The sequence below is a fragment of the Protomyctophum bolini genome, assembly GCF_963924005.1.
Source record: "Protomyctophum bolini genome assembly, chromosome: 4".
In the NCBI taxonomy this organism is placed as follows: domain Eukaryota; kingdom Metazoa; phylum Chordata; class Actinopteri; order Myctophiformes; family Myctophidae; genus Protomyctophum; species Protomyctophum bolini.
In genome coordinates, this window is record NC_137865.1 from 25,347,676 (window position 1) to 25,361,857 (window position 14,182).

A 14,182-nucleotide genomic window follows, 5' to 3' on the forward strand; every position below is an offset into this window, starting at 1 on the left:
TACACAATCTATGCTAACCAGTTTATAATTAGCGGCGCTACATGCCTCATCATCAATTTCGATGCAATTTAACAGCCAGATGCACACGAGGTGATAGAAAACGTCAGCCGCAGATGTATGCAAAAGCAGTTTCACCAACGTCATCACGTCTCAAGTTCACCTTCAGGACATTGGCGTAATCAAAGTGCAGCCAAGTAGACATTTCAATGAAATTGAGCGTGCAATAATAGTTCTGAACGATAAAGGCTGAACTTACCATCGACACGAACATATGAACGAACCTTCAAACGAAGATAAGCGTTGTCATCTCTCGTAACTTTGTTTGCAGAAGCGTAGTAGACCGGGAAACAATAGTAGAGTACATGTTGTTTGAATCACTGCACTGGATCAGCGCATCGCTCCTCTTCCATCTGTGCGCTCCCCCAGCTGTGAGCGCCCTCCCCTTAGCAAACGTATGCTATTGCTTACAAGCTATATTGCCCTTATAGTTTAATCTATATAGAATCAAGTTATTCAGTGCTGCTTAAGATTAAACTATATCGGTTTCTGTTATGCGCTGTTTTCCTGCAGAATTCTGCTTTGTTTTTGTGCGTGTGTGTAGGCCTATAAATATCAAGTCAATGGAGCAGCTAGAGCTACATGAATGCACTTAATTAACAATTATGCCGTGTTAGCCAATTGAACTCTTGTTTAAATCTGTGTATCTGCGAGAATTAAAGCGAAGACTTGAACAAGTTCAGTAGGCCTATTCATTCTAAGTTAACATTTAGTTTTGACTTGCCCATATGTTATTTGTTATTAAAGGTGCTTTTGCCTTGTAAGTGATATTGTGTGGTTAACTTAAAAACAAAACGAGTTTTGTTTAAAAGGTTAAGCCTATCTTCTTTCGTAGTTTCTAAAACCAAAATTTTTTTTCGGGTGTGACACATCATCACATTCATCGAATCTAGGAGAGATCATTTATCGGCATACCATTTTTCCTTTATAGGAAAGTGGATCTAAGCCAAAAAGGGGTGTGGCCCAAAATAAATTGCAAAAGTAGTAATCATCCAAGGTTATTTATGATCCTTAGGTTCATCCAAATAACATTAAAACTAGAACTGCACTCTGTCGAGTGCATACTTGCTTGTTGCACACAAGATTGCGCGGTCGACCGCTACAAACTGTCAAATCTCAGCTTCTCTGTGAAAGAACGTTTGAAATATTGAATTATTAGGTTTAGCTATTTTCCTAATTTTTGGAGGAAAAAATGTAGTGACAGTAGTGTAGACCCCAGGAAAGTCATTATAAGAGCTTTCCATTTTTTATTAAGTGACCTAGAGCACTAAAATACATTCCTAGAATGTGGTTTTTGGAGCATAAACACCCAAAACAACCAATACCCAGTTCCTTTCAATATAAAGTTGCATTTAACAACCAAGCCTTGCAGCTCAGCTTGCCTTTTTCTGGCTTACTTGGGTTGTTTTATGCGTATGCCGTGGCTGCATGATTCTGAGAGTGACGTAATGAATATATGTACCAATGCCAGGGTACTGGCTTTCGATGGTGATGTAATACAGTTTCAGTGTCGGGTGGATTAAAGGTAATGCCTCTATGTATACATGTATGTAATATTACGTCACCATCGAGAGCCAGTTATACCCTGGCATTGGTACATATCTTCATTACGTCACTCTCAAATCATGCAGCCACGGCACACGCATCGGAGGACCGGACAAACAACTTTACTTGCACGTTCTGCTTGCACAAGGGAATAGTATTATATCAATTGTGGATCATGGGGTTGAAAGTTGGAGTATCATAATAAAACCTATAAGGCAAAATAATAAGGCAAAAAATAATCTAATTTGAATTATGCTTAGAAGCAAGTTATGTGTCAAACTACTAAACTATGGGGGTTTTCATGATTCTGAATCCACTGCTTGGGCTAAAAACGGACATATAGCCACTTCGGGCATCACATTTGGGCAACTGGCTCCTTGGCCAAATTTAGCCCAAGGAGAGTTTTTCGTGCAAAACTAATGCTTGGAATGGATTCAGAATCATGAAAATCCCTAGCTCAGCTGGTCCATCGACCTAATGCTCAATTCTGCATTGCATTTAGGCTATGGGACCGATGGCTTCTAGCTCTCAAATGATTGAAAACTTTTGGCCAGAAAGGGATTTTTTCCATAGAAAAAAAAATACTTTTAGCTACTCCACTGCGCTCTCTACCAATATCGCCAAGAGAAAACCTCATAGTGAAAGAAATCCCATTCTGGCCAAAAAGTGCATTTTATACAGTGGTGGGGGGGGGGGGGGGCTCAGAGTTCATCCACTAAGGAGGAAAGTATAGGCTTTCTAATGACACAACCCGTCTTTGTATTGGTGAGTAGGTAAAACGTTCTTTCGATTTTCACTACAGAGGAGAGGCTGGTCTGCGTTTCATTTGAGAGCTAGAAGCCATCTGTCCCAGCATTAGAATTAGGGTGGACCATAGAGTCTATACCGTCATATGCATTGTTATCAGTAATTCAACAAAAAATACTTATGCATGCGTGCATAAATAAATTGCATTAAACAGTGCTGCAGAGCGGGTCTTGCCGCAACCCTATCGATGTTTGGAATTAAGCTTTGCTGAAGGCACGCTGTGTCGCTGTCCATGCGACATTGCGACACCTCCATGTCTCTCGCTGCCACTCAAGTGACTACTGGCCAATCACAACGCGACTTTTCCGGGACTTCTGTGACGCACTCGGAAGCTTGACAAGCTTGCGCTCATGCTTCCGCTATGCTTCACAAAGAATCTCTGGAAAATTGTGCCTTCAATTTTGACACGTGCCCCAGAGCCGGAAGAGGCGTCTACCTTTTTATGTCTATGCTTTTACCATGGGTTTAACTATACAGACATGTGGCTTCAACTTGAGGTGCACCGGGGCACCACACAGGGTTAATACGGGCCTGCCCCCGAGTATAAGGCAGTGAATATCACTTACAGCACCGTAGTGACTATTCATTGCCCTGAAAAAGGGCTGCATAATTAAATGAGACCATTCTCCTTGATCATCGGACGCACACCATTGAGCACTATATCAATTCATAGATCACCTGTCCTTTCACAACGCTAGCTGTCATTGTTTCATTCACCAGGGTATGATGACGACATATCTGGAACAATGAATGTACAAATAAATCCTGGAAAACAGGGCAAGGGGACTTGGGGAGTGAGGATGACAAGTTAGACACATTGACAGTAGTGTAGACCCCAGGAAAGTCATTATAAGAGCTTTCCATTTTTTATTGAGTGACCTAGAGCACTAAAATACATTCCTAGAATGTGGTTTTTGGAGCATAAACACCCAAAACAACCAATACCCAGTTCCTTTCAATATAAAGTTGCATTTAACAACCAAGCCTTGCAGCTCAGCTTGCCTTTTTCTGGCTCATGGGTTGTTGTTGTACCCAGTCAACCCCTACTATACAATATCACATGCAGCCATCATTCTAGTGATGCAAATTACATTATCGCCGTCAAAGACTGGAGCTCTATTCTAAGGGGAACCCGTTACCTTGCACACTAGTCCAAGGTCAAGGACCTCCAAAATATTCTTCATGTCGTCAAAGACATAAAACGAATCCTGCGAAAATGTGCACACATAACTGTGTCAACTGTGACCCCAGTGCTTTAGCCTACTGGCCAAAGGCAAGCGCATCCTGACTCAAGGGAGCTTCCCTTTCCAAAGATTACCAATTTGCTGATTTATGATCCTGGAGAGAATTTGTCTTTGGACATTTCTAAAACACTTTTTTATTACAGAAAATATGCACACTAGACACACATCCCATGGCAACCCTTTGAGCATTGTAAAAAGTCCCACAGCAAACCATCTATTGTATGTGAACAACAGACAGGCAGGAATTGAGCAGAGCAGTGGGTTGGTTGGATGCGAGCATGCAGGCCCACGGTTAATACAGGATCACAAAGCTGCTGAGAGATTCACTCTCCCCCTCTATCTGGTCTCTGTCCATCACTCCACTACTCCTCCCCAACATATGCATTCTTCTTCCAAACAATCTCATCTCTCCATCTATCATTATTCATCCTGTTTTCAACAGGCTATGTCAGGCGGTCTGCCAGAGTGCCAGTTGCTATGGCAACAACCCCTGGTGCTGGACAGCGCCCAGGGTAGTAAAAGTGAAGAGACGGAGCTGTTACAACCAGGAGCTGTTTCCTTCTCTTTAAGAGGAGATAAGTCGAAGAGTACAAGATTTAACACAGGTCTGTATGGGAGACAAAAGTTGTCCATATCAACAATATACATTTACGCTAGAGTGACAAAGTTTTACAGGACAGGGATGTAGAATTTAATGCACTGACCCTGTTGACCAGTGATTCTCTACAAATTGAACCATTTTACTATACTCTCAGAGTTGAATAACTGTCAGGATTTTGCAGTGTACTGTAAAATAAATTTGAATGGGGTTAACAGATTACATGTGTATTTGGAGAGAGTAAATCAACACGCCTTTCTAGTTGCTGAAATCCTTGCATCTCTGGTGTGGGAGAGGAAGGGAGGGAAAGGATAGGAAGAGTGGGCGACAGAGAGGAAAAGAGTTGAGTGAGAGAGATGGGGAGAAGAGGCAGTACAAAGGAGTCTGAGAGAGCAACCGAGACAGAGAGCGAACCAAAGGAAGCAGCAGAGATCTTGTATGTTGTTTTTTCGAGTTCAATTTGTCGACTGGTTCTTGCCACCACTCCAAAATACACTATTACATCATTCTACGTGTGAGAAACTTTCCCAAACTAACAAAGAGCTCCAGAGAGTCTCATTTATCTCTTCCTCACTTGACTCAGAGATATTCAGATATTCATCATCACTGCAACATCACTCTTTCATTACTTAAAATAGACATTATCAGGCACTCTCCAGACTTCCAGTTATTGAAGAAACATTAACACTAATTTGGTGTTGTGCTTGAACTTCGGGAGATAAAGCAAAGTGCAGTATTGAAATGCTATTGATTGTTACACATAATCTATGTGTAAGACTGTGTATGTATCTATCTATCCTGAGACAAATAACAGTCTTAAATCCACACTAATTATCCATGTGTAAATTATGGATATGGGGTCAGGACAGATAGGCCTTTTCAGGGAGGGGTCAGAATAAATGATGGACTTACTCAATTATTAATAATAAATTAATAATTATGTACACATAATCTATCATCTATTTTAAGCCATTGTTCTTTTCGCATCCTTCCAGCTATCCATTTGACATACATTTTATCCCAGGGTCCCACAACTACAAATTAACAGTTAAACAGCCTTGTTTACATCAGTTGATGATGAAACTGAACACAACCCCAAATGGTCTTACTTAAAGAGGGAATGCCGTGATTTCTTTCCCCCCTAAAACATCATCAGGTACTATATGATTATACTAGGAGAAAGATTTAACTACAAAAAAACTGTACAAAAAGTGATAAAAAAGATGTTATGTAGCCTCACCCACCAGTTCATTAATTATGCCTGGTTTTCAGGAATACGAGACTGCTCGCCCCAATTCCAACTCGCCGTTCTTCACTTTTCGCGGGGGCTTCTTGGAAAAGAGTTTGTTACTGTTTTCAGGTGGGTGGTAATCCACCTGAACTGAAGCCGCATCCACAGCTGTTGTTGTATGATAAAGGGGGAGGGGATGATATTGTGATGTCACTATAGAGCGTCGCAGTCCCGCCCCCTCAAGAGACCCGGAAAATAAATCCCCGTTCATTTTCCTCAAAGACTTTTCAGAAAGTATTTTTTTAAAGAAGTTTACGCCGCGGACAAAGCCAACTCTTGTCATGACAAATCATGACAACAAACACAATTTCTCGGGCCAAACAAAGAATTAGAAAGTAGAGAAAAACGGCAGGTTACAACACGTTTTTTTTCTTCTTTGTAATTATTTGTTTGGTCCAAAATATTGTGTGTGTTGTCATGATTTGTCACGACAAGAGTTGGCTTCGTACGACGCTTAAAAGGTCTTTAAATAAATACGTTTTGAAATGCCTATGGGAAAAATGCATTGGGATTCATTTCCTGGGCCACTCGTCGTTCTGAAAGGGGGCGGGACTGCGACGCTCTATATCTGGTGTATTTCGATTGGTCCTTTTGACCCAAAGGCTTTCAGCTTTATATTCTGATAGTAATCATTGCTATAGTATATACCATTTTCATCCAACCAGGAGAGAGAAATGATTTATCAGGTTTGGCTATTTTGTGTGATCTACGATTTTGACTGCTTTCTAAAAAAATCATCACTTCAAATTTCACTGAGTTCTCTCTCCTGATGAAATTGCTATCCCGAATCCCAACCTGAATATGTATTTTCTGTCTACTAAAATGCCCAAAAGACCAGCTATAATAATAGAGCCATGTATTTTAACAAAACAATATCACTTACACCCCCTTTTTCTAGTCTAGTTCGAGCAAATGAAAGAAGTTCTTGTCTTGAAGACTTTGAAGCCATTTCACGACCACTGTTTAAGGCAAAGAGGAAGGGAAATACATTAACCGAGCAAAACGAAAAACACACTTTTATGGCCACCACAAAATATTTTTATTCACATGAATGCATCTTTGACAGACACAGTGGGAGGGTAACAACTTAAGGGTTTTCCTTGTATTCTACAAGTAACATGTTCTGTCAACCACTGGCATCATCTCATTCTATTTCAAGATCTTCCATCTCCAGTGAAAAACATTCCACAACAATTTCTGCAATTTACAATTATGTAAATGAAACAAACAGCAGCTAAGTTGCTAAACCAATATGTAAAAAAAGCTAATAAAGGCTGGATTCATTGTCTGAGAGGAAAGGCTCTGGAACTTGAGAGTAATAGGAAACCAGGCCTGGAATATTGTCATTTTAGGGATAAATCCGCTTGGCATTTGGTGTATTTTTGAGGGCCAAATGCTGAGGAAAAATAAAACAATGCATTTAAGTCCATGGAAGTAATTAACTTAATCATATTTTTTTTCATTACATACTGTATGAAATAAATAAACTGTTCTTTCACAAAATAAGCCAAACTGAGGGAGCATGTGGCCGTGGCCATGGCCTATATGGCATCCTTCAGCCAATTCTACTTGCTTTTGCAGTCCAACAACTAGAAAAAGTTTTAGATGGGATTTGTCTTGAACCCTTAGGGTTTTTCGTGAGTTGCTAGCCAAACTAGCTTAATTCCTAATAGCGATACTCTTTTCCAAAGTTGATGTAAACAGGCGTGTGTGCTGCTGATGAGGTGGTGGGCTGATGTACTGCCTAAGCAGTGTCCTCTGTGAGTGGGGTTGAATTCCTCAGTGTATGCTGCTGTGGGCCAGGTCATTCTGGTGATGGAAACAACAGAAGAACCACAGTTGATTCTAGAACATCCTGGTCTTTTTAAGTTCCCTGTGCGCATTTCCGCACTGTCGACAGCTGGTCAGCAATGAATGGAGTTAATTGCTCAGAATAACCAATACAATGAGGTGCCACCCCACTGGATTCGATCATCATCCTTCCATGTTTGTTTACAAAAGAAGTCTCTGTAATTGTTAGCTTGCTGTCTGGATGTCGAAGTCTGTGATTCATTTGTTGACCTCCGCTCTTTTGTACAGACTTTAGTTTTTTTGTGTGTGGATACTGCCAGGGTATAGGACAGGTAAGACTGAGCTGAGGTCAGCAAGACAATATCAGACCGGGCTTTCAGGTGGCAACAGAGGTGACAATCTGGACGACCTCCCCATTCTCCCCATGGATAGCTCCCTGAATGGCCTCCTTCACCTCCATGTCCCCCTGCAGGCCTTGATCCAACTCTGCAGCCTGGGAGACATAAGACAAGGAGGAAGGAGAGAGGGGGAGGGAGAGAAGAGAAGGAGGAAAGGGGGGGGGGGTCGAGTGCAAAAGTACAGTGCCATGATTAGCGAGAGAGTCGGGACTAGACGCTCTATCTGTGATTTGTAACTCTATCACAAAGTCTTTTAATCTCCCATAAAAAGGGAGGTATAGAGAGGGCAACGCCCATTTAAAAGATGACTCAGTCCTGGGAGATGACCGTGGAGAGTGACTCACTCCTTCCTGCACAAGCATGCCAAAAGGTTCCCTCAAACACACCTGCAGCTTTTAATCCTCCCTGTGGCCCAGCGTGCTGTCACTCCACAACAGCCCAGCTGCACTGACACAAACACACACAATGCAACGATACAAACAAGAAACTGACACAACGTAACCACTGCTCGAAAAAGGAGCAAATACCTGACTTTGATTTCCTTGCATGTTTTTTTGGTCATGAAAACTGATGAGTCAAATCAGCTGTGTTGAAAGTAAGGCCTCACACACAGTATTGGCTTTCGCTCTCTTGTTGTGGGAGCGCTGACGGATCATTGATCACTTGCCTCGGCTCTGCATTGCGTTTGGCAGAGGGCCGTCTGCAGGCCATGCTGGCAACGCATGCAATGCCTGTGCCTAGTAACATGGTATCTCTCCGTGGCAGCCGGTGCCAGCCTCGGACCTGAACCGAGCCTGAACCATGCACCAGGGCCAAGTACAAACTTTTCATCAGCTACTGCCCCAGCCTGGACAGCATCGCAACTTCCTGTGCGGAAATATTCTTGTCTGTGTGGAGTACGATCTCGTTTGTGTAATGGAAACTATTAAATGAATAGAATGTAAAAAAAGAAAAATTGCAGTGAGATAAATAAATAAAAAGCCTAAGTAATTTTTCAAGGGCCCGTATAAATGCTCCCATATGTTTGGAAGCAGATGAGAGTGATTCGATTGATTCCACACTGTTCAGAAATGGGAAAGATCTGCCCTATCCTTCCTGTAACCTTTGAACTAGAGAGCACTGATGACAACATAGAATCAAGTGATTCTAACACAATCTCTCCCAGGTAGACCTCATCAGTCTCATCTGTTCCATCTCAACTCTCCTGTAGGCCCATTCGATGCGGTGCTTTTATGCTACAGTACCTACGGGCACCATCATGTTTCTTTGCATCTTGCCAACCTATTTCCTCAGTGTGTAAAACCTTTATAGCATTTGGAACTGAGCCTAATGACGTACTGTTGAAACCACAATTAAAAACGTGTTGTTCGATCTGAAGAGATCAAATTGTTTACAAGTGGTTTCATTCCCTCCTCCCGCAGCAGCGTCCATATGAGCTGACTTCACTCACAGAAACGGTACACTGCTGATTGATCAGATCCCGCTGGACTTTGTTGATTTCTGTCAAGATAAATGTGTTCAATCAAACGTTATGGGGGGAAAAAACGGAGACCTAAAACCCCTTCAAACAAAGCAGCAGGGTAAACAAACAGGGTCTGATTGCTTGCTGCAATGAACGAGATAGAACCCAACAGCAAGCCCATCAGGGGTTCTGGCTTTATATATGGCGCCATGGGGATTAATCAATATAGGATGTCTGCTCTCCACCCATGTTCTCAAGAGGAAGAAAGCCATTACCTAGACAACACTGCGGAAACAAAGGGACAACAAGAGCTTATCGACAGGCCAGCCTTAAGCAGGAGCTCCCCAAAACATGATGGGTGGCTGGTCAGTAGGGCCATTTGCTTGTCCTACACGGCCGCAGAGACAAGACGTGTGTATGATCATCAGTCACACTGAGAAACTGTGCAATGAGATCCACTTTGGTGCAGGGCTGCCTTTTTTACGAACAACCACAAATCATTTGAAGAGCCAAGTGGTTTTAACATCTTTTCTGTTTATACTAGCGCAGCAAGAAAAGAATGCCTTTGCTCTCTCTGGGAATAGAGGGTACCCAGCCGCCCAGCATGCGACTTCAGAAGAAGGAAACATTATGGAAGAAATGTGACATGCAACAAAAGGCTGGTCAAAACAAAAGAAGAAAGAACAAAGCTTCTTCGACTCTCCTGGCAGTAACAAGCTGACCACTTGAAAGCACCCTGCTGTGCACCCTTCCTCTTTTGACACATGGCTCTCATTCAATAAACTCCACCATCAAGGGATTCAGAGCTAATCTAGTTATGATTCGTTTTAGAGCACTTCTACCACTCTGTCCACATATTGTTAAATGAATGTTTACAGTAAACACCTACCGCAGTGACTGACTGGGATTTGGTTTAAGTGTAAGCATGAAATAATGGCAAGTCCTGTTCCTGCAAGTAGTTTGGCAAAACGGCTGGCCTCAATTTCAACATGATGGTAATTATCAATGAAACGTTACAAAGAGCAGTCGGTATCATTATGAGTTTGGATAAACTAACAGCACTGCAGGCATGTGTCTGTGCTAATGACCCAAAGTCTTTGGCTGCTTGTCCGAGCAAAACGATGGAGATTGTTATCTCCCAGTGATGAAATCCTTCCAATGTCATTAATAACAGGATTAGGGTGATTTAAATTCAGTTGCGTGCTAGAGTAGCGCACCGAAAATAGTCGCTCTGTGACCCCTTGTGAGCTTGTAGATTGTCTATTTTCAGTGCTCAACATGGCGCACAACCATGTATAACCCAGGCAATACGTTTAGATTTGCTTAGTCCTGCCTCTTCAGACTTCACAGAATTAATTCACATCAAATAATGCAAATAGATACCATGCAATACAACCTAAACATAGTTTAGACAAAAACAACCCGACTAATAGCTTTAGGCTGTAGTTATATTTATTTACATTTAACTTGTATAATTAGATACATTTGACATTGAAGCAATTTTAACAAAGAAAGGTGCTTATAGGTTGAGTACACATTAAAACCCTCAGTGTTAATTTAACCATAAGTAAGTAAGTGTGAGTGAGTGTAGTTAGAGTTCGGGAGTTTACTGTGTACAAGGGATACATTTTTGGCATCAGGTTCTAATCTCTGTAACATGGGTGTTTTTCAGTTACACTAATAAAACACTAATAAAACATATTAGCCATCGTTTGGCCGTTATCATTTGGCTTAAGCGCTTCATTCCTCAGCAGGCCCCTCTGCCCCCTGCTCTGCCTGAGCTTGCACCATACACATGTATATCCACATAGCCTTTGATTCTCTATAATGGCATCAATGAGAGAATGATTAGGAATGTGGGTACATAAAGCAAGAGGGGAAGGCGGGGAGCTCAGCTATTTTATTATAGTTAGCTTAAAAAACAAAGCCATTGGTGTGATTGGTGATGATTAGTACTAGGGCCTGTTTCACCTCAGCATAGGGAATGGTTTTTATCCTCAGGCCCTTGGAATGTTCCTCAAAAGCAAACTATCTGCATGTGTTTGTCTGTGCACATGTACATGTATATCGGAACCAGAGAGAGAGAGAGAGAGAGAGAGAGAGAGGGAGACAGAGAGAGAACATGCGTGTGTGCGCGTGTGTGTGTGTGTGTGTGTGTGTGTGTGTGTGTGTGTGCATGCGCGTGCATGCGCGTGCATGCGTGCAGCATGTCTGTCTCACCTGTACAGCAGTGTGATCAGTGACGGGGGCTAATTGGACATATTGCACCTGGATGTCCGAGGGGAGGTTGCTGCCTTCTACTGCTGTGCCTGACCCGTCAGCCGATGCCACGGCTATCAGCTGAGCACCACGCAAAACCTGAGGGGGAGAGAGAAGGGGGGGTGGGTCGTTGTGAGGGAGAGAGAGAGAGAGAGAGAGAGAGAGAGAGAGAGAGAGAGAGAGGGAGTCTGTTCACCACATATTCAGTACATTACCAATAATGTTATTAAATGATGTTTCGTGGAGACTGGTTGTCTGATTCAATTCTCTGTGTTTACTCCAATGGAAATGTGCTTCCATTGCAAAACCACATTTATGACATATAGGGCGTGCTGTATTATATAAAGCCTCCACCAAAGTCTACAAGACCAGTTTCTAATGCACACAAACACACACACACAAACACTCTGGTATTAGAAAGAGTTGTGCAGTAGTATCTCTAATGCCTAATCAATACTATTTATCGTACAGAGGTAACATGCTGAAAATAGCCGATCTACACAACGTGGCTTGATAGGCTTCTAGATCGGCAATTTTCGGCATGCAGCACCTTCATCACAGTGAGGTATAAAGAATCCCCCCCCCCCCCCCAAACTGTGGTGCACCTTCTTCTAGGGGGTGCACGACATGAAAAGGCGAATGGTGGTGCTATGGTTTAATTTAAAATATATTAATATTATTATGCCAATATATTGCAAGCCTATGCTGCATATATATAAGCCCTATTCAGGTTCATAATTCATATATGTACATATGATAAATAGGAAATGTATGATCCTACATAGCTTATGCAATTTATATTTCCATGTGCAGGGGTGCATCAGCTAGGTCAGGAGGTAACAGGCCAAACATGTTTGGGAACCGCTGCTCTAGTCTATCCCTCTCGGTCTTTCTCTCTCTCCGTTTATACATCAAGTTGGAGAGAAACTTTACGGTCCATTCCACTCAATTATATTTTTACGAGTTTTGTTTTCCTGAATTGCATAACTTGATATGCCAGTTGAGGCTCCGTTTTATTAGGTTTCATTTCATTTAATCTCAGTCCTACTGAGAAAAAGAAAAATTATTAGCACAGCATGGCGAGAAGAAGAGATGAGGGATCGCCCATCCAACCCCCACACTGTTGAATGTCAGCCAAGCAACATCATAACACTATGGTTCCAATGCACTAATTACAGTACAGCACAGAACAGCTGTAGTGTTGTGGGACATACTTATATATAGACCATATTCACATGGCAGCCATCTTGCCATGAAGTTAATGGCAGGGTGGCAACTTGCCACCCCGTTTTTTCAATGCAAAATTCCAACATGGCCACTGTGTGAATAGGGGCTGTTGCTATACATGGACACACACACACACACACACACACACACACACACACACACACACACACACACACACACGAGAGAAGTGTACGTAACGTATATGAAGACAAAAATTATGCCTCGTCATGAACATGCTCACACACACATTATTGTACTGCTGTACTACTGTACCTTCATTCTTCAACCTTTACCAACACCCTTACATGCCTAACCGTAACACCCCAAGCGGCAAGGAGTCTCTCCGTTCAATCAATCAGTAACGCCCAGCACTCAGGATGGAGATTGTTAAAAAGACGGAGATTTATTGATATCAAAACCGATCGCATTGCTCCACAGGCTGGGAGCGTCTGTTGCGCAACATTCAATGTTATTTTCCGGTGGGACGTCATCGAAAATGTTCCCTCCCATTTTAGCCGATGAGACAGAAAATCTTAAAATGTGAATAACTCTTGATCTAAATCATAACGTCCAATTCTAAGCAAGATTGTGTGTTAGACGGCCCATCGCGGTGCCGTCGCTAGTCACGTTAGAATGAATCATACCTCCCGTTGTTGTCGGTCGCCTCGGGAGTGTTTTGGCTACATCTAGCTACTTCCGGGATAGCGCCTGGTCCGTCGCTAAATGTGCTCCGTTGCTATAAATCGCTGGGCGCTATGATTTAATGGATTAAATAACCAAAGTTCGGGGTGTTAACTAATTCTAACCCTACCCTAATTCCAAAACAAGCTCTTGAAAAGTGATGACCAAGAAACATTTATTGTTTCCATAGCATTCCTGATCTTTTTATCCTTGTGAGGACATCCGATTCTCACAAACAAAGATGGCTGTACAAGTACCCCCCCCCCCCCCCACACACACACACACACACACAAAGGAATGCTGTCTAATTGGTTCACTGAACATGCAAGACTGTGCCAAAGACATGCCAAGCTAACATACAATCATAACGTCCATACAGACACACAGGAAGACAAATGAAAGGAAACATTCACTCAGCTTTGTGTCTGTGTGCAAGCTTGTTTCACTCACACAGAAGTTATGGTCTATTATGGTGAATGTGGTTCAAGGCTTCCCCCAAAATAAGTTCAGTTTCTCAAAGGGTAAGCCTTTTCTGGTTTGAAATAAAGCCATGCCAACATTTAATGAGTATTCTCTCCCAGTCTCATGGTCCCTGGCTCTGGCTGTACTGTCTGAAGCAAATTTTTCCCCCATCCTCTCCTATGTCTCGTGCCTAGAGGGCTCCATATGTGCCTCGTCTCTGTGTGTGCCTATATCTATGTGCACGCTCTCAGCCATGTGATGCGGGAGTCTGTCCATCTCCAGCCCTCCTCTTGTAGGCTCCTCAGCCCTTGGACCAGCTGGGGACAGGCTCAACAGACATTCTCAATTTGGGGGGAGAAT

At 42.5% G+C, this 14,182-nt stretch overlaps 2 protein-coding genes across 6 annotated transcripts in view; both read right to left on the reverse strand.

The window, feature by feature from the left end:
* The window catches only part of znf469 (zinc finger protein 469), a 259,292-nt gene extending 258,937 nt beyond the window's left edge, over positions 1-355 (reverse strand). For both annotated transcript variants that reach the window (XM_080761755.1, XM_080761753.1), the window contains exon 1: positions 257-355. The gene's annotated coding sequence lies outside the window, so the exon portion shown is untranslated. The remainder of the gene's footprint in view (positions 1-256) is intronic.
* Positions 356-6,570: 6,215 nt separating this feature from the next.
* banp (BTG3 associated nuclear protein) overlaps positions 6,571-14,182 on the reverse strand; it is a 46,850-nt gene continuing 39,238 nt past the window's right edge. For all 4 annotated transcript variants that reach the window (XM_080761774.1, XM_080761773.1, XM_080761772.1 and 1 more), the window contains exons 12-13: positions 11,414-11,551; positions 6,571-7,826 (exon numbers count right to left, since the gene is read on the reverse strand). In XM_080761774.1, coding sequence (XP_080617900.1) covers positions 7,710-7,826; positions 11,414-11,551 — 255 coding nt within the window. In that variant the 3' untranslated portion in view covers positions 6,571-7,709. The remainder of the gene's footprint in view (positions 7,827-11,413; positions 11,552-14,182) is intronic.